Source organism: Mya arenaria, chromosome 3 (assembly GCF_026914265.1).
Source record: "Mya arenaria isolate MELC-2E11 chromosome 3, ASM2691426v1".
Taxonomy (NCBI): Eukaryota; Metazoa; Mollusca; class Bivalvia; order Myida; family Myidae; genus Mya; species Mya arenaria.
The window spans coordinates 31,866,504-31,886,382 of NC_069124.1; the positions used below are offsets into that span (position 1 = coordinate 31,866,504).

The 19,879-nt window shown below is 35.6% G+C and overlaps 1 protein-coding gene across 1 annotated transcript in view; it reads left to right on the top strand.

Annotated features, from left to right (window-relative positions):
* The first annotated feature begins 7,828 nt into the window (after positions 1-7,828).
* LOC128229367 (peroxidase-like) overlaps positions 7,829-19,879 on the top strand; it is a 17,563-nt gene continuing 5,512 nt past the window's right edge. Inside the window, exons 1-5 of the mRNA XM_052941251.1 lie at positions 7,829-7,944; positions 10,388-10,433; positions 12,751-12,851; positions 14,656-14,757; positions 16,506-16,607. Coding sequence (XP_052797211.1) covers positions 7,842-7,944; positions 10,388-10,433; positions 12,751-12,851; positions 14,656-14,757; positions 16,506-16,607 — 454 coding nt within the window. The 5' untranslated portion in view covers positions 7,829-7,841. The remainder of the gene's footprint in view (positions 7,945-10,387; positions 10,434-12,750; positions 12,852-14,655; positions 14,758-16,505; positions 16,608-19,879) is intronic.

The window sequence follows — 19,879 nt, forward strand, 5'->3', positions numbered from 1 at the left end:
TGTTTAACAGTTGAACTATATATATGTGGTTGTGGACTGAACTTAATGCCATTAAATGGTGAAGATCTGAAAATTAATGGGTAGAGCTGTAGAAATTGTGTGCTTGGCTTGTAATAAATAGCCCAGGTGGCTAGTTCTCCTCTATCTCATATAGAGAAACATATATACCATTCTAACCATGTAACCATGCTGGAAGCTAAAATAGAACCTTATCATTATAAAATAACTACTTGACTGTGTACAAAACCCTTGTCTGTTTTTTTATTCTAACTCAAGCATGTAACCATGTGCAATGCCATATCTTAGTTAAAAACCTTTTATAATTGTAGCTACCATATGTTTTTTTCTATGTAGTTCAGGTTCTTGCTTTTCTAAATATTCATATAAACAAGACATGCTAGTAATACTTGTATGACATTAGTATTGTTAACAGACATAACATACTCTGTGTACAAAATACTTGTCTTGCCGGTTGCTTTATGATGCTACTTTGTACAGATGTCAAATATATTTTTAATACGTTCTATATGTAAAAGACTTTATATTAGTATGTTGTTATTTATGATGCCTACTATGTTCTGAATTCGGATCTTATAAAACATAATCAGTTCCAGGTTCAGCTCCTCACCCTCTGGCTGAATCACTCTTGAAGCTTTAGTTTAAGCAAAGATAACTACATGTACATCACAAGTGATGAAAAGGTTTAGAAGTCATTTATTTGCATCCAAAAAGGTAAGTAAAGAGTCGTATCATCCCTGCTTTTGCCTTTTTAATACCTGCAAACAAAATCCTCCTACTTCTATCCCTACATTTTTGTTACTTGTAGGTTCCCTCCTGAGCTCAGATAGACAAAACTGAAGAAGAATGTTAAGGACCTGTTTTACGATTTTTTTTCTCGATTAGTCTCTGTCACTTAGTTGCAATCGGAAGATCCAATCTAATGTATTTGAAGTGTCCGTACAATTAGAAACATTCCTTGTAGGTAGTGTATATTATTATCCCCCGCCTTGAAAAGGCGAGGGGATATAGTAATGGTATGCGCGATTCCGTGCGTCTGTGCGTGCGTGCGTGCGTCCGTCCGTCCGTCCGTCCCACATTCATTTCTTTGCATCTCCTCTTACATTTCTCATGCGATTTCTACCAAACTTTCACAGATTGATGATCATAAAGTGAAGCAGCGCATATTGTCTGGCTTTCCCGATTCGACCATTTTTGAAATAGTTATTGCCCTTTGCTTATTTTACATTTAAAATTGGTTTCTTCGCAACTCCTCTTACGTTTTTCATGCGATTTCTACCAAACTTTCACAGATTGATGATCATAAAGTGAAGCAGCGCATATTGTCTGGCTTTCCCGATTCGACCATTTTTGAAATAGTTATTGCCTTTTGGTTATTTTACATTTAAAATTGGTTTCTTCGCAACTCCTCTTACGTTTTTCATGCGATATTTACCAAACTTTTACAGATTGATTATCATAAAGTGAAGCAGCGCATATTGTCTGGCTTTCCCGATTCGACCATTTTTGAAAGAGTTTTTGCCCTTTGCTTATTTTACATTTAAAATTGGTTTCTTCGCAACTCCTCTTACATTTTTCATGCGATTTCTACCAAACTTTCACAGATTGATGATCATAAAGTGAAGCAGCGCATATTGTCTGGCTTTCCCGATTTGACCATTTTTGAAAGAGTTATTGCCCTTTTTTACATTTAAAATTGGTTTCTTCGCAACTCCTCTTACGTTTTTCATGCGATTTCTATTAAACTTTCACAGATTGATGACTATATAGTGACGTAGCGCATATTGTCTGGCTTTCGCGATTCGACCATTTTAGGAAGAGTTATTGCCCTTTCACAATTTTACGCAATTTTTATGTGCCTGAGAAACTACCCTTACCATTGATTGGCTTTAGTTACAAAAAAATGCCCCCCGTGAGGCGGGGGATATAGCTGTCTGTGACCGCTCTTGTTAAGTTACATTTAAAGTGTGTATTTATTATATTGAAATGTGTACTTTAATTTGAAATAGAGTACTCTTATTAAGTCTACATATATATGTAAACTTGACGTTGTTAAAGTCATTTATCAAGGGTATATTTGAGTGTATTTTGGTGTATTTAAACAGGAAACAGAATATTTAATATTTTATTTTAATAACGACGTAGTAATTTATGTCACTGTAAATTAATAGGTATACGTATATGTCTTGATTGACTAAGCATAATTATAAACACTACTGCTTATGTAACCTGCCTATTTTTAACAGTATAAAGAAGAAAACAACTATGCGATGAATAAGAATGATATGAAGTGTGATTGATTAGATTATTAGATTATGAGAGAGAGTGTGTGTGTGAGAGAGAGAGGGGGGGGGGGGGGGGGTGAGGCGGGGGGAGGGAGAAAGTGAGAGAGATTTTCGCGCCTCATATTATTGAAATGTTATTGGTTAACTTTAACTGTTATCGGTCTTCGTGACATTCGGTCGGTCCCGCCCTCATTTTACCTAATAAGCGTATGTTGAATAATAGCCGGAGGAATGCTATATATAAACCACTTATGATATATATTAAAAGTATATTATTTTAAAACAGTTTTCGCGTACCGATACACAACATCACACTCAGTAAACAACAGTTACAGTGAGTGGTAGTAGTATTATTAACATGTTATATGAAATATTCACATACATCAACAGTTGGATATTTATAGTTAATTAAACAAATTCGTTGTATAAGATGGAAACTGTTTAGCACTTTTTGTATGTGTTCTTCACATACATATTATTGCTCACAAACAAATTAATAACAATGGAATATTTCAATGCAAGATATGTCTTATATGAGCTTGTTTCTGCAGCTTTTTGCATACGTATTAAAGTATGAACTGGAAATGTATTTCAAATAATTTATTCAGGTTTAGTATAGGCAACACTTCGTTCAAATAAATAATGTTTTGTCAAAAGTGTTCAAACCTTACATCAGTATGCGTTGGAAAAAGTAAGCGCATCGGTGGAAGCCGGATGCCGATAGATGTAGGAGAGTTACTTTTACTGCTTGTGAGACGGTCGCACGTAACAAAAGATCCGACACAGTGTTGGAATTAGGACAGCGCGCGTTTATTTTTTTATTTGACAGCAGAAAACCCTTTGAAAGCAGTTTATTTTTATTTATACATAAGTTTCCAAATTCGTTCGGTGAGTATTTTTATCATTTTTTGTTTGGAGAGTAGATTGTTAAGTATATCGTTGGAAGCGTGTGCCTGCCTTTCTCAGTCACACAAGCAATGGATGTTTAGGCACCTATTAAATATTCTTTACTTTATGATTGCAAATCAGGAAGACAAGGGATCAATTCCGTCATGAGGATTGTGTTCTTTGTGATATTGATCGGCGGGTCGTTCGCACGCCATGATTGGCATGGGAGAGGATCAAATTCCGTGAATTCGGTGAATTCAATGACAGCGCCACGGTCTGCTGCCTGCACCACTCTTCTTGAGGAGGCGAATACACAATTCTATGCCAGTAGGAACTGTTATTTATTCAGAATCGTACTTTTTTAAATGGATAACGACCATTAATTATTTGCATTAATTTCTAATAAAAAGAACTTTCATAAATCCAAATTGGTATTGCTTGGTGTGTTATTTGCTTAATAACGACCTTAAATTAATTCCACCCCTATTTGAACATGAACCAACGATACATTTCCCCCTCAATATTAGGTTCATCAGAATTTAAATGAATGGAATGTTTTCGTGATATATATAGAGAGAGAGGGAGACTCATTTTTATTATATCTTATTATTTTCAACGCAAAAAATAAAATAAAAAACTGTTAATATATGCCATATATGCCAGAATAGTTTTTGATCATGACATTTTATATGAATCGGTTGATTTTGCTAATTGTTTGTTTTTTGGCAAATTTCAGACGAATTTACGAAATTGTCAAGCGAGGACTTGTACTTCTTAACTTCTGGGCTTGCTCCAACTGATAAATGTCAGTTTCTTCGTAGATTCCTAGTGCGAAGAAGAGCGTAAGTTTCGGAATAGGAGGGTGGGATGTCTCACTATAAAATAAGTATTTAACAAGTTTGATTTAACAAGATTTAACTTTAAAACAAGTTCAATGTCACTGTTTCAATCCAGACAATTTGAACTATCTTGGATGTGGATTCGTACAATTTTCCATTTCAAATATGTTCATATTCCGTCCGTTTTAACTATCTGCTCGGAATTATTGAAGCTAGGGATTATCCAGTTATTTTTTATATTGTTTTGACTTACTAGACTCGTACACTTAATGTTAATTTACATCGGAAAAAAAATGCTGAATACAGAAAATGACATCTTTACTTACTGCATAGAATAGTTATTCTCATATTGCTTCTTGCATTAAGAATGACTATCTTACATTGCTTCCAGTGCTTTGATTATTAAATTGAGAAAATAACCATATCATATATGTGTAAGGTGTAAAAACATTGATTACTTTATTTCAACTAACTCGACTCACCCTATTTTGTCCACCCAGCCATTGACCTTTGTTTGCCAAAGTGTGGATTTTTTTCCGAAATTTCCAAAATAAAAGTGCAAGTATTTTTTATGTGTTGATGTAAAAAAATGTTTATATATTCTTATTTTCTACAATAGTAATAAAACCTGATATAGGGCGGTTTATTACAGAATCCCGGTTCTAAAAAAGAAAACTATTTTCTTATAAAAAATACTTAGATAGGCGAACCCCTTCCTGTGCCAAACCCTTAAACATCTTCAGACCAAAATACATGTTGGCATCGCGGGCGTACAGTGCAAAATGCTTCAGGTACGCCCCAATTGATAATGAAATAAAACAGCTAGCCTTTTATGCTGTTTCAATGAAGCGTATTAATCAAACAAAAAATTAAATTTTAAATTCTAATCATATTAGAATTAAATTGACTGCATGTCTAAATGTCTATCCGATATTGATCACTGAATCAAAGCACTGAAGGTACTGAAGACGGAACATTAATTTTACAAGATGTAATGCAATTACAATAAAGGTTTTGAGTATTTGTCGACGAATGTAAGTGTCGGATAGAGAGTGAGGTGTGTTGTTGTTGTTTTTTTTAAAGTTTGTCCAGCAAATTTACGTGTGTATCCGCCAAAATAAATGCCTTCAATGATTTGGCTTTTCCGAAAAAAAAACAGATTCAAAAATAAAAGTCGAATTTTCAATGTTAACAGGAGTAAGAAATTCATTCATTGAAATTTATTCCGGAAGAGAAAATATTTTATTTCTTGGAAAATATCAACATTAGTTGTTGTTTTTTGTCTGAGATATTTCAATAATTAGACAAAAATGTAGAAGCAGGAACTACTTTTTGTGTTTTCCTCTACCCGTATCAGTACACACGCAACAATCAACTTCCATTATTCTTCCGGACGGAAACAAGACATCTGGGGTCGAATTTTACTTTTGTAAAGTAACATCGCACAAGGGGTATTTTGAGATATACAACTTACGCAAGCAACTTACGCTTACGACACCACATATCAACCGACTCATATTAATGTCCACATTTATATGTGGAATTGAAATTTAATGCTGCACTTTCACAGATTGACCGTTTTGACAACTTTTGTATTGAAATGAGCCAATCTGTGCGTTAATGTATGAAAACCAGTGATAAAAGACTGCTGACACAAAGGTCAGATCGCAGTTTTTCATGTCAACGTTAGAAAATTGATGTTTTATGATTGAGACATGTGCTTTACTGAGTTATCTTCAATGACCGAATTAAAGGTATTGATGCCAAAATCAGCTGGTTCTGAGACAGACATAAAATAAAAGCCTAAACTGTCAAACTCTGAGAGCGTACCTTTAACAGTGAAAATAAATCAAACTACATTGCTAAAACAATATTGGGAACTACTTTTATTATCAATTGTTATTACTTCCCTCTGATTAAAATGCAGTACCTCACTTTTGAAATAGAGTTATCTGTCAATGTAGATAGTATGATTGTAAAAAATGTTTATGTGTTAGTATATTCTGTTTTTGTAAATAAAAAGCACTGTTTATTAGGGAAATGCTGACTCCATTTTTTTGAAGCTGAATGTCCTCAAACCTTCGCTCTTGTTTGGACAAAGTACAAAATCATAATAAATGAAAACAATAAAAATGCTCGAACATAAATTCATAGACTTTCGTCAAAACATTTCTTTGCCTTGTGAGACATACGATGTTGAAAGCTGATTTTCTGCCAGTCATTATGTGCAGGGAAGTTGCTTGAATCGTCGATTTAGTGAATGAACAAGTGCTGTTCTATGTTTTGAATAAATCACGAATCAGAAATTAATCAATACCATTGCCGAAAAACAAAATGTTCAGGTAATTGTCAGGTGCTGTTCTCATTTGCTGACGCACTTTAAGCAAAACAGTTACCGTTGAAAATAGTAATGCCGAGGCTTTTGTCCACCCTAAATATATATCAGTAATGGCTACAACTTATCGCGATTGGCTGTTCGGTGCCACTTGAGATAAAACTCAGAGGTGATTGGCTGAGGCAATAATTTATGCGGGAGCTTACTGCCTGCTGACGTGGTTAAATACCACTAAATTAATGTTTGAACAATTCCATAAATAATTGTATGTTATCATAAAATTGCATTTATCTGAAAAGAAGCGTACACACGTATTTTATGTTTTAACTCATGAAAATGATTTCTTTCTTTGATCACCCCTGAAATAAAACAAACAAACGATTTTATTGGGGTTTTTTTCTCTGATCACTTGTAAATGGAATACGATCCTACACTGAAATCAGCAAATTTCCTCTATGTACCACATGCATGTATAATTTCAGTACGCGCTGTATGATTTATTGTCGTGGCAGCTCCTTCGAGAGGTCAATGCCAAAATCATTCCAATCAGATCGATCTAGAAACGGTTGTCCTATGAGCGGCCAGCTGGGTAGTATGAGCACCGGAACTTGTAGCACCACTTCCGTTTATCGCACATTTGACGGCAGCTGTAATAATCTGCAAAATCCAACATGGGGCATGGCTAAAACCGTTCAAGGAAGGTTGTTGCCGAGTAATTATGCAAACGGTAAAAAACACATTATTATTCATTTCATATGGTCACTATATTTATTCACTTGAATAGATAGATTATTTTATTTTCTGCTTAACATCAGGAGCAGAACAGGAGCACTGTAATTCTGATGTTGCTGTTGTTGCTGTTATTGCTGATGGTGTTGTAATCAATATACATGTATATACTAACATGTTTATATGTTTTTTGTTACTGGTATACAACTGTGGTCGTTTATTGGCTGTTTTATACATATTGAATTTTATTTTATGAGATCATTTTCATTTCGTCGCAATAATAAGAGTGGTACCTTTAGATATATTAAGGAATCCAACCAAAGAGTTAGCTAGTTCTGTCATAGCTCCATTACATAGTGTTAAATGTTGATGGCTGGTGACTATTAACAATATTGGCATTTTTTGCAGATTACATACATGTGTATGCAAACGGTAATTAAACTGGTTATTTTTCATTGAATTTACGCGGTCATTATAATGAAATTAAATTATTTTAAGTTTGTCTACGCACACCCATTTAATCCATGAGGTATTTATCTGCCTCGCTCGCTCGGTATTATCATTATATTAAGAGATTGTGTACCTTAATAGATCAACAGCAATGTACTGGAAACACTCTTACTTGAATGCATATTCGATGAAGAACTATTTTCCATACCTCCAGGTACCGGCGCCCCACGGACGACGGGCTGTGGTAGCCAGGAGTTGCCAGACCCACGGGCGATCAGCCTAGCCGTCCACAGACCTATGGCGGATCAGGAAAACAAAACAGACAATTTTTTCTCCTTCCTGAACCTGGTGGTCGGTGCCTACCTCGTCGCGGATATCACACATATAAAACCTTATCTCGGTTAGTAGAACAACAACTGTATAGTTTATCCTGAAATCAAGTAGACATTGATTTGACGTCGGTTTATAGAACGATCTTTTTGCATGTTTTATCCGGAAGTCAAGCAGACATGACATGACATTTTTGTCCATCTCAAATAAGAAGATCCAAACATTTGGTCATGCTGGAAAGCCCATGGGCAAAGATAAAACAAGTACCCTTTTGGAACTCTTTTATTGTCACCACACAATTACCTCACATGTTGAAGACCATCGTCTATAGCATCATGGAAACCTTGTCCTGTGGCAATATTTATAATCCACATCAATCATTTCTCGCTTCAAATGACACAAAAAAGTTTTCACGCTGCATTCAAGAAATAATGCTGCACCATCCTCAGAACTATTTACAGAATGATTTGACTTTTAACATTATCTGAATCACTGCGCGCATGTCCATGACAACTACGAATTATCACATATCTGTTCGCACATTTTTTCACTACGCACAAAAGAGTTCCAGCGAAAAAATACATTTTTACTTTATTTTGTTTAACTGAGGTGGGCGAAAAAACATCTACCATAGCCACTCGTGAAAGATACATTCCCCCCAACTCTCGCGCAGGGTGTTCTGTGGAAACTCGGTAAACCTCGTTTCCCCAAAACACCCTACGCTTGGGTTCATTGTATATGATGCATCCGAGGTCAAAAGTAAAGATTTGTAGTGCGACCCCTGAACTCAAGTGGATTGGTTTGTATAACGACCCTCGTTTGTAGAATCCTGGAGTTACACATATATGGGTTTATCTAAGTTTGTAGAACTACCATAATTCATATGTAGGCTTATTCCTAATATCAAGCTGACGAAGCTTTTTCAATGTTTATAGAAGAACCAAATGTACGTCTTAGTCCAGGGTAATAGAACAAACAGAAATATGCATGTTTTATCCTGATGTCAAGAAAAAAACTACATAGATTTATATAAGATTTCTCAGAAGGCAAGCAACAAAGGTTTTGTCTTAGTCATTTGAGAAACCTATAATAATAATAATTGCCGAATGTTAACAGAGGTTGTACGGAAAGATCCGAGCTTCATTCGGAACACCTCGGCCATTTTCCTTCGACACAATAATTTTACGCACTACTTTTACTGATTCTTCAGTATACATCCGAGGCCCGTCGTATGGAGGAAATGGCCGAGGTGTTCCGATTGTTTAAGACTGTGTTTATCATGTTTGCGTAATGTGTTAACCATGCTTGTGTTTCATTCATGTCAAAATGAATACTATATAAATGCAAATATTAATTTTAAAATTTGAACTATGTATCTAAAATAAATATTTATAAGGTCAAAATACTACGAAGTCACTTATCACTTGAGGGCATCTTAATAGGAAATAGAATACTGAATAATATAATAATAACTAATATTAATAACATTTTCATTTGCCGATGGTAACACATTAAGATACAAGTATTTATAACAGTTCATCTTAAATATTCAATACAATAAACAACATGTTTACAATGTGGCCGTTTGTATGAAACGAACACAATATAAATTAACAAAGATAATACACATATGATTATTATATATTAGCCTTTTGAATTTGACAGTCATACCAATACAAATTAAAAACAAACTAACAGATAACGGCCGTATGCATAAAAGTCGGATTATGGTGATAAAGGTAATTGTCTGATATCGTTAAAGGGACTCGCTCATGTTTAGATCCAAATATAAGTTTTCTCGGTAATGCATCTGAAACCACTCTATTTTTCATAATATCGAAATTGAAGAAAAAATACATTTATAGTATAAAAAGGTATTTTGGCTATAGTTGGCTTTGAAGCCACGCCGGTAAAGTCAAGAAAACATATATAGCAGACTCCTGAACCACTAGGCCACCAAGTGTAGATATTTTGACCATTAAACAATACATTGATAACATCAAGTGATAATGTCAATCAACCGATCAAGCAACAACGAATCGCTCAATACCGTTATTTACGCTAGTGAAAATTGATATTTGAGTAACATTTGCTGTAAGATTCCAGCTGTTGGTATTTTGGTTTTAACACTTCGTATGATTTGCCAAGCTTTATTAAGCAATTCAAAAACGTGCATTTTCAAAAACATTAGCGAATGAAACAAACTATTTGTTAAATATTTTTTTCATTTTAGTTTAAAACATGGTACCTTCAAAGCGGTGCGCAATTCTGAATATCGTGAAGATACTTTAAAACTGCCATTAATATTACTAACCATATATAACTTTATATAGTTATATATATGTTTATATACTTAAAGATTTTTCTTACTTAATTGATTAAACAATTTAAGGTACAACCCTAACCAATAGTCAATGCTTGATATGTAGGTCATGTCCACATTTATAAGTATTAAATAAAAGCAAACACACGAGTGATAAATATAAAAAAAATAATGCATACTTTATCTTCAGACAAAGATGGTGAACCACCTCACTGCTGTGATGGTATATGCAATCAGTAAGTTTAACCACATATTTTTCGTTTTATTGATGCTGTTTCATAAAAGAAACATATGAAGATGTCAACTTCAAGCTTTGAGCTGTCGCGTACACAGCGGGCAATCATTGGAACCATACCTATTTTGTTATGCGTTGAAAATGCTCCAACGGTAGTTTGTCATACTTTCAAAAGATCGAAAATGATATTAATAAAGTAAATTGTTTCAGTATTTTCACATTTCATTTCCTACCTAATTACAATCTTTAAGCAAGACAACTTTCACAAATTTAAGGTATCTAGGCAACATTTTGACAATAAAAGGCTAAAAACATGTGAAGATATTGCTAAAACTTAAGGTACGATAACACTTTTCATGAACATCCAGACTTTGACGTTGTCCAAATTAAGCTTAAGCATGTTCTAGACGATCATTTTGTACAATTTACACAACCCATAATCGATCTTTTTATGCAACTTCAGCCATTTTTAGACTATCTGCGCATGCGCGCAGGTAGTCTTAAGACCACAAACTCCAAAGAACTACTTCTATTCATGTCGTTTTAACCCATTTTTTGTCTCAATGCGCTCAATGTTTAGCAGAATGACGTCGAAACCATACAAATGGATTGGTCGTGTTGCAGTCCGAGTATGAGTTTTTGCTTGTTCGGCTATTTCCGCGCTGTAATTATGTATCCCGGCGTTTTATTTTTAGCAGAATATAACTATTTTTAGATCGTTATATTTATCAGATTAATGAGGGTCAAGATAATGGAGGCTCTGGTAGGAAGATAACATACAGTATTGATATTCACTCTAGTTTAGCCCATGATGTTTCAGAAATTATTACCGACCGCAAGTGTCCCATCGCCTGCAGGATTTGTTTTTTAAACCTGACGTGATTTTTTATTTGACTTTTATGAGATAAGAAACAAATATAGTTATTGTCTTAGTGTTAAAATAGTTGTATCTCAGGTTTCGCATTGCTAATGCTTCAAATACTATACATTGTAATTTACCTACAATAACAAGATACTATTCATTCTATGATTTTAGGCGTTTATATTTCTAATGAGATGTTTTTCATTTTTGCATAAAAGCTTCGTTCCGTTGTATTCTTGGCATAGTTTTAGACATTAGGCTTTCAATTTATATAAGCACACATGCCCTGATACGACAGTGAGTCATGCATACGTTTGGTGAAGCAAAGTAGTTCGGATTAAACCTGTTTAACATCCAAAGAGTACGAAGCATTCATAACAGCACTAGTACTGTTTCTACACAGGTACTTACATTAAACATAAATAACATTAAATTTATCAATAAACGTTAAAAAGCACAATCCCATTCTCATTCATAAAAACAGACTAGTTCCGATAATCTAAAAATAGTTTCAACTTCATTAACTCACCTATATTCTAAACAGTTTCTACATACATTAACTGACCACATGTTTGTCCTCACCGCGAGAAAACGACCATCTGATAAGCTCTGCATTTCAAAAGGTAGTATTGCTAAAGTTGCTCGTAAAAATAAAATCATTTTCCTTAAAGAATTAAAACGTGTAAGTTCATAAAATTTGTCTAACGTATGCTATCTAATCAAAGCACCGAAAACCCTTTAGACGCGATTGAAAAGAGCATTTACTGTAACTTCAAATACATGGGGATACGTCGACTGAATTGATATAAAGCTGTGCATTTTGAATGGAATTATTGCTAAAGTTGTTTGTAAAAAAATGATTTTCCCTAAACAAAACGTGTATGTTAATAAAAGAAAATGATATATATATATATATATGATGTATTGTATTTTCCTATCGTATTATATCTAATCAAAGCAACGAAAACCCTTTAGAAACGAATGAAGTGGGGCATGGGGATGGGGGATTACGACGATTGAAGTGACATTTACAAAAACAAAATGCCACACGACGCCATAAAGATATAGATATGTTTGTTTCTTCGCCCAGTGTGGGCACAAGCGCTGTCGGCACATTTTTCACTTTTTATTTATGTGCTCTTCAGCCATTCCCATAGTTAAAATAAAATTTGCAACTCTTACATATTTGCCCGCAGATAGTCTTTCAGCGCCTCGCGCTTTGATTAAGTATACTCTTATAAACCTCTAAAACAGAAACCACTTGTACGGTTTACTCCCATATTTCACTCATTGGCACTATATAACGGAAGACACGTTGGAGCATTTACACTGCGTAACAAAAATGTAACGGCTCCAATGATTGTCCAAGTTAATAGTAAAAGGATGAATTATAAAATTTTAAACCCGTACATGTAATAATCCGCAAAAACAACTCGAAGTGTTTTCTTTGCTCCAGCCCCGAGTGTTTCCCCATTGTTCAAAGAAATGGCGACCCGTTCCCTGCAACCAGTGAATGCATGAACTTCGTACGATCCGTGGCGAAAGACAACTGCAATGGTAATTTTGTTTTGAACTGGAGTCATTTGTAAATGTAGGTACTCACATATTCATATGTAAATGATAAACTGGAAGAAGCATCTGTAAACGTAGGAACTCACAGAATCACATGTAAACGTATATTTTGGTAGAATCATTTGTAAACGTAAGTACTTAAATAATTATCTGTAAAAGTGGTAACTCACAGAATCATCTGTAAAAGTAGGTACTGACAGGATCATTTGTAAAAGTAGGTATTAACATGATCATTTGTAAAACTCACAGAATTATCTGTAAAAGTAGGTACTCATAGGATCATTTGTAAAAGTAGGTACTCACATAATCATTTGTAAAAGTAGGAACTCACAGAATTATCTGTTAAAGTAGGTACTCATAGGATCACATGTAAAAGTAGGTACTCACATAATCATTTGTAAAAGTAGGTACTCACAGAATTATCTGTTAAAGTAGGTACTCATAGGATCATTTGTAAAAGTAGGTACTCACATTATCATTTGTAAAAGTAGGAACTCACAGAATTATCTGTAAAAAGTAGGTACTCACATAATCATTTGTAAAAGTAGGAACTCACAGAATTATCTGTTAAAGTAGGTACTCATAGAATCATTTGTAAAAGTAGGTACTCACATTATCATTTGTAAAAGTAGGAACTCACAGAATTATCTGTTAAAGAAGGTACTCAAAGGACCTTTTGTTAAAGTAGGTACTTACATAATCATCTGTAAACGTAGATACTCACAGAATATACGAGTTAAATCTGTAAATGTTGCTACTCACATAATCATCAGTAGATGTAGGTACTCACATAATCATCTGTAATTGAAGGTACTCACATAATCATCTGTAAATGTTGCTACTCACATAATAATTTGTTAATATTGGTACTCACATAATAATCTGTAAATGTAGGTACTCACAAAATTATCTGTAAACGTAGAAACTCACAGGATCTACGAGTTAAATCATATGTAAACGTATATACCAGTAGAATCATCGGTGAACGTAGGTACTCACAGAACTATTTGTAAACGTTAATGCCAGAAGTAGCATCTGTAAACGAAGATACTCACAGAACTATCTGATAACTTATTTACCGTTAAAATCATCTGTAAATTTAGGTACTAACACAACCATATGTAAACATATAAACCAGTAGAATCATCTGTTAACGTAGGTTCTTACAGAATCATCTGTAAATGTATATACCGGTAAAATTATCTGTTAACGTAGGTACCCACATGTAAACATATATACCAGTAGAATCATCTGTAAATGTAGCACTGGCAGAGCTATCTGTAAGGGTATATAACAGTAGAATAATCCGTATATATATAGGTATTCACAGATGAATCTGTAAACGTAGGTACTCACTGAATCATCTGTAAAAGTGGTTACCTTCAGAATCATCTGTATACGTCGGTACTCACAGATCCATCTGTAAACGTATGTACTCACAGAATCATCTGTAAATGTATATACCAGTAAAATCATCAGTAAACGTAGGGACTCCCAAAATCAAAGGGAAAAGGTAGACACTGTTACAATCATCTGTGAATGGAGGCAAGTGTAGAAATATTTGTAAAAATTACCACTTATAGATTTAGAATCATCTGTTGTAAGCGTTGGAACTCATAGAAAAATCTGTTTTCGTATCAATTTTTGGCCGAGTAGCATTTTGTGCGGTTATTACATCCACCACTACTTATATTTAAAGTCTGTTGTCCGGGCAGTTGACATGCTCAAACCATAACATACATGTACATAGGATGTACACTTTATAGTTATAATTTAATGCCATTTATAGGTACCCGTACCCCAGTGAACTTCCAGACCTCATTCATAGACTTGTCGCACTTGTATGGGATCAGCAAGCAAGAAAACAGGAGGATTAGGACGTTTACGGGAGGTAGGTGGATGCACGGGAGCAGGGCGCGTTTTTTGACACACCCCTTTGACCACGCCCCTTCTGCCATATAGCAAAGATTATAGAATACAAATTCATTCTTTTGTACGTTATCACAAGTGTGTGTGTGTAAATTTAAAATTGAAATGCATTATTGATTGTGATGATCAAATAACAAAAAGGTTTAAGTTCAATTCACTTTAATACATTCGAATCCCGTTAGCTCGAACTCGGTTGGCTCGTACTACTCATTGACTCGAATTAGATGTAAACGACCGTTTTCTTTATACTGTGGGTTAACAATCCCGTTGGCTCGAACTTTCCCAGGCTCCAGGTATTTTGCCGACCCCTGGGAGTTCGAGTCAACGGGGTTCGACTGTACGCAGCAAAATAACGAAACCGTATGACGGTTTAAATAATGCCAATTTACTACTAAAATCTTTATTTAAACGGCCTCGGAGTTGTATGCCATAAAATGAAGCAGGTTGCAAAACTTGGGGTCCCAAGAAGATTTCTTTATTCCTGAACTTATTTTAAAACATTATTCTGATTAACGTTAACCACTGACTCGGAAAATAATTTGGACATTATAACTCAAATAAGAGTGTTTGTAAACCTTGTTTCTTGTAACAAGATTGCGAGTTGTCTCTAAGCGGACAAATCTTCAAGATTGAACGAAACCGACCTTGAAAAATCAGAAACTGAAAAACGAGCCAGTGTACAATGCAAGTGGTATAATGCACCAGCCAGTTATAACCACGACCCCTCCCCCCCCCCCTCAAGTCCAGGGAAAAGCGGGGACTTTGACTTTCGGTACAGCCAACCCCGGGTAAAAATCCCCGCCCTGCGGTGACGGACTGCTTGTAAAATCCCCGCCAAATGCCTCCGAACCCCAGGGACCCTAGGTTAGTCCCATTGCCCGCTATTTTTGGCGCCAAGACAAAACCACCGCATTCACCCGGCGCTACGGGGCCACCTGGAAGGTCAAAACACGGCCCATTTCCCCGCCTATCCCCGGTATACCCCCGGACCTTCGTGAGGTTTTTAAAAAACGAACATTTTAAATACGCTCTAGTTTTAATCAAATCTATTCGTATGCCTTCATTACAGTCGAGCCCCTTTGGCTCGAACTCGCTTGGCTCGATTACCACTTTCCATCATTAGTTTTCAATGAATTCAACCTAAAAAAAACACATTATTAGTTGACAATATTCACTTAGAAGCTTTGAAGTCCCCCGACTGTGTAACGTGTGACATTTTATACAAAAACATTTAGTTGAAAATTTCATTTCCTGTCGCCAAAGGTTCTACATACATGTACGATATATTTTAACGCAAACACATTTCACTGGTGTTTTTTCTTTCTTTTCAAACCGACCAGATATCATCCCTCATGTTTGCCATCTTGCCGAAAGCTTTAAGTGACATTCGTATTGAAAATCAATACATATACATGTATAACAGACATAAAGTTTAAAGTGATTAACCCTTTAAAAAGTACTTTCTAAATAAAACATTTATGGAAAATGTTAATTACTGATAATTAAATTGTAACCGAGTATTTAATAGCTTAAAACGCACATATATTAATAATCCTGTTATACATCTTGGTTGAGGCTCAGAGTGTATCTTTATTTTTTATGTAATTTCATGCTCATTATTTACAATACTTTATATATTATTTCAGGTAGTGTGCGTATTTATATATAGATATAAAAAACAATAAAATTTAACTGAATGGTGAACTTCAGGAAAACTGATACTTCGCAATGGGCTACTACCTCCGAACCTGGAAGAAACCACATGTAAACTGATGGGATCATTCAATAGGGACACCAACTATTGTCCATTTTGTAAGTCTTTATTTTGTCAAAGTATGTGTTTTCGTTGTAACATTGTGTCATGTCTTTACAATGTTTACAAGGACCTATGGTTGCATCAATATGCTCAAAAACGCTTTGAGATATGTTCTGACATGTAGAGCCCTCATTGCAATGAGCCCGTATTGCAATGCATTGCAACCTTCAGAGCCTGACTGTATTGTTATACATTGCAATCTGCAGATCCTGTATTGCTATACATTGCAATCTTCAGAGCCCGTATTGTAATACATTGCAATCTGCAGATCCTGTATTGCAATACATTGCAATCTTCAGAGCCCGTATTGTAATACATTGCAATCTGCAGAGCCCGTATTCCAATTAGCCCGTATTGCAATACATTGCAATCTGCAGAGCCCGTATTGCAATACATTGCAATCTGCAGAGTCCGTATTCCAATTAGCCTGTATTGTAATACATTACAATCTGCAGAGCCCGTATTCCAATTAGCCCGTATTGCAATACATTGCAATCTGCAGAGCCCGTATTGCAATACATTGCAATCTGCAGAGGCCGTATTCCAATTAGCCTGTATTGTAATACATTACAATCTGCAGAGCCCGTATTCCAATTAGCCTGTATTGTAATACATTACAATCTGCAGAGTCCGTATTCCAATTAGCCTGTATTGCAATACATTGCAATCTGCAGAGCCCGTATTCCAATTAGCCTGTATTGTAATACATTACAATCTGCAGAGCCCGTATTCCAATTAGCCTGTATTGCAATACATTGCAATCTGCAGAGCCCGTATTCCAATTAGCCTGTATTGTAATACATTACAATCTGCAGAGTCCGTATTCCAATTAGCCTGTATTGTAATACATTACAATCTGCAGAGCCCGTATTGCACTGAGTCCGTATTGCAATACATTGCAATCTGCAGAGCCCGTATTGCAATACATTGCAATCTGCAGAGCCCGTATTCCAATTAGCCTGTATTGTAATAAATTGCAATCTGCAGATCCCGTATTGCACTGAGTCCGTATTATATATGTGAAATCATTTATATTCGTTGGCATGAAATTTCGTGGTTTACCAAAACATTACATCGTGGGTACTTGAATTCGTGTTTTTTAAAATTTTGAAAAAAAAAATCGAAACTGCGATCGTCCAAGATCGTATGCATTATCTCCACGCGCTGGCCCGTGATATCCGTCTTCTACGTCACTTGGTTTATGACTCTCGTTAAAGTGGTACGACATGCCAATTAGTGCATATACCCATGTCAATTATCGATTTAATTGGAAATTAAGTTCATAAAAGAAGATGTACCCTGATCATAAATACAGATAGGCGAAGCCATTGAATGCCAATTAAAAGATTTGCAAACTGAAAACACCGAAAAGGTCCGTATATTTGAGAAAACAGTCCCTAAAGATAGCTAATGTTTACAAATTCAATCACTTTTAAATATCATCTCATTTCATATCATATCATTTCAATATCTATTCACACGCTTTTGTTTAATAAGTATATTGAACGCGTTTTTTTTGTACATTGTTACGATGGGTGCTCAGTAACCTCCAATGTAATCGATTAATTATTTCATTAAAAAAACAAATCGAGAACCGACACTCATCTCTCACATCTTGTAAACCTGGAGATTTTAATGAACAGCACACGTTCATGCACGTGCTTCTGTCATTTCGTTCATAAAAACATTTTTAACTGATTTGGTATTTTATTTGTTAAAGGAAGATATAATAAATTAATGAAACAATGATAGTAAGAGTACAGTGAGACGGATATTTACGCTGTGTACTGCGGCCTCTGTAACGAATAAATTCGACATGGCATTGAAAAAGTGAATAAAGGGTCTATTTTTCGTGGGATCTTAAATTCGTGGATCACCCACCCCACGAAAACCACGAACATTAATGCCCCATGAACATTAATGATTTCACAGTACATTGTAATTTGTATAGCCCGTATTCCAATTAGCCCGTATTGCATTACATTGCAATCTGCAGAGCCCGTATTGCAATACATTGCAATCTGCAGAGCCCATATTGCACTGAGCCTGTATTGTAATGCATTGCAATCTGCAGAGCCCGTATTGCAATATATTGCTATATGCAGAACCCGTATTGTAATAAGCCCATATTGCAATATGCAGAGCCTGTATCACAATACATTGTAATAAGCCCATATTGCAATACATTGCAATCTGCCGATCACGTATTGCACGGAGCCCGTATTGCACTACATTCCAATCTGCAGAGCCCGTATTGCACTGAGCCCGTTTTGCAATGCATTGCAATCTGCAGGGCCCGTATTGCACTGAGCCCGTATTGCAATACATTGCAATATGCAGATCCCGTATTGCATCTGCAACCCGTATTGCAATCATCCCGTATTGCACTGAGTCCGTATTGCAATACATTGCAATCTGCAGATCCCGTAGTGCACTGAGCCCGTTTTGCACTGAGCCCGTATTGCATCTGCAACCCGTATTGCAATCATCCCGTATTGCACTACATTGCAAAAGGCAGATCCCGTATTGCACTGAGCCATCGTATTGCAATACATTACAACATGCAGATCCCGTATTGCAATTAGCCTGTATTGCACTAAGCCCGCATTACAATACATTGCAATATGCAGATCCCGTATTGCACTGATTCCGCATTGCAATACATTGCAATCGGCAGATCCCTTATCGCACTGAGCCCATTTTACAATATATTGCAACCGGCAGAGCCCGTACTGCAATTAGCCCGTATTGCACTGAGCCCATATTGTAATACATTGCAATCTGCAGATCCCGCATTGTAATACATTGCAATTTGCAGAGCCCGTGTTGCAATGAGCCCATATTGCAATACATTGCAATATGCAGAGTCCGTATTGCAATACATTGCAATCTGCAGATCCCGTATTGCAATTAGCCCATATTACAATACATTGCAATCTTCAGAGCCGGTATAGTAATATATTGCAATCTGCAGATCCAGTTTTGCAATTAGCCCGTATTGAAATACATTGCAATCTGCAGATCCCGTATTGCAATTAGACCATATTACAATTACATTGCAATCTGCAGATAACCCATTGTACTGAGCCCGTATTGCAATACATTGCAATCTTCAGATCCTGTATTGCAATGCATTGCAATATGCAGATCCCGTATTGTTCTGAGCCTGTATTGCAATACATTGCAATCTTCAGATCCTGTATTGCAATACATTGCAATCTTCAGATCCTGTATTGCAATGCATTGCAATCTGCAGGGCCCGTATTGT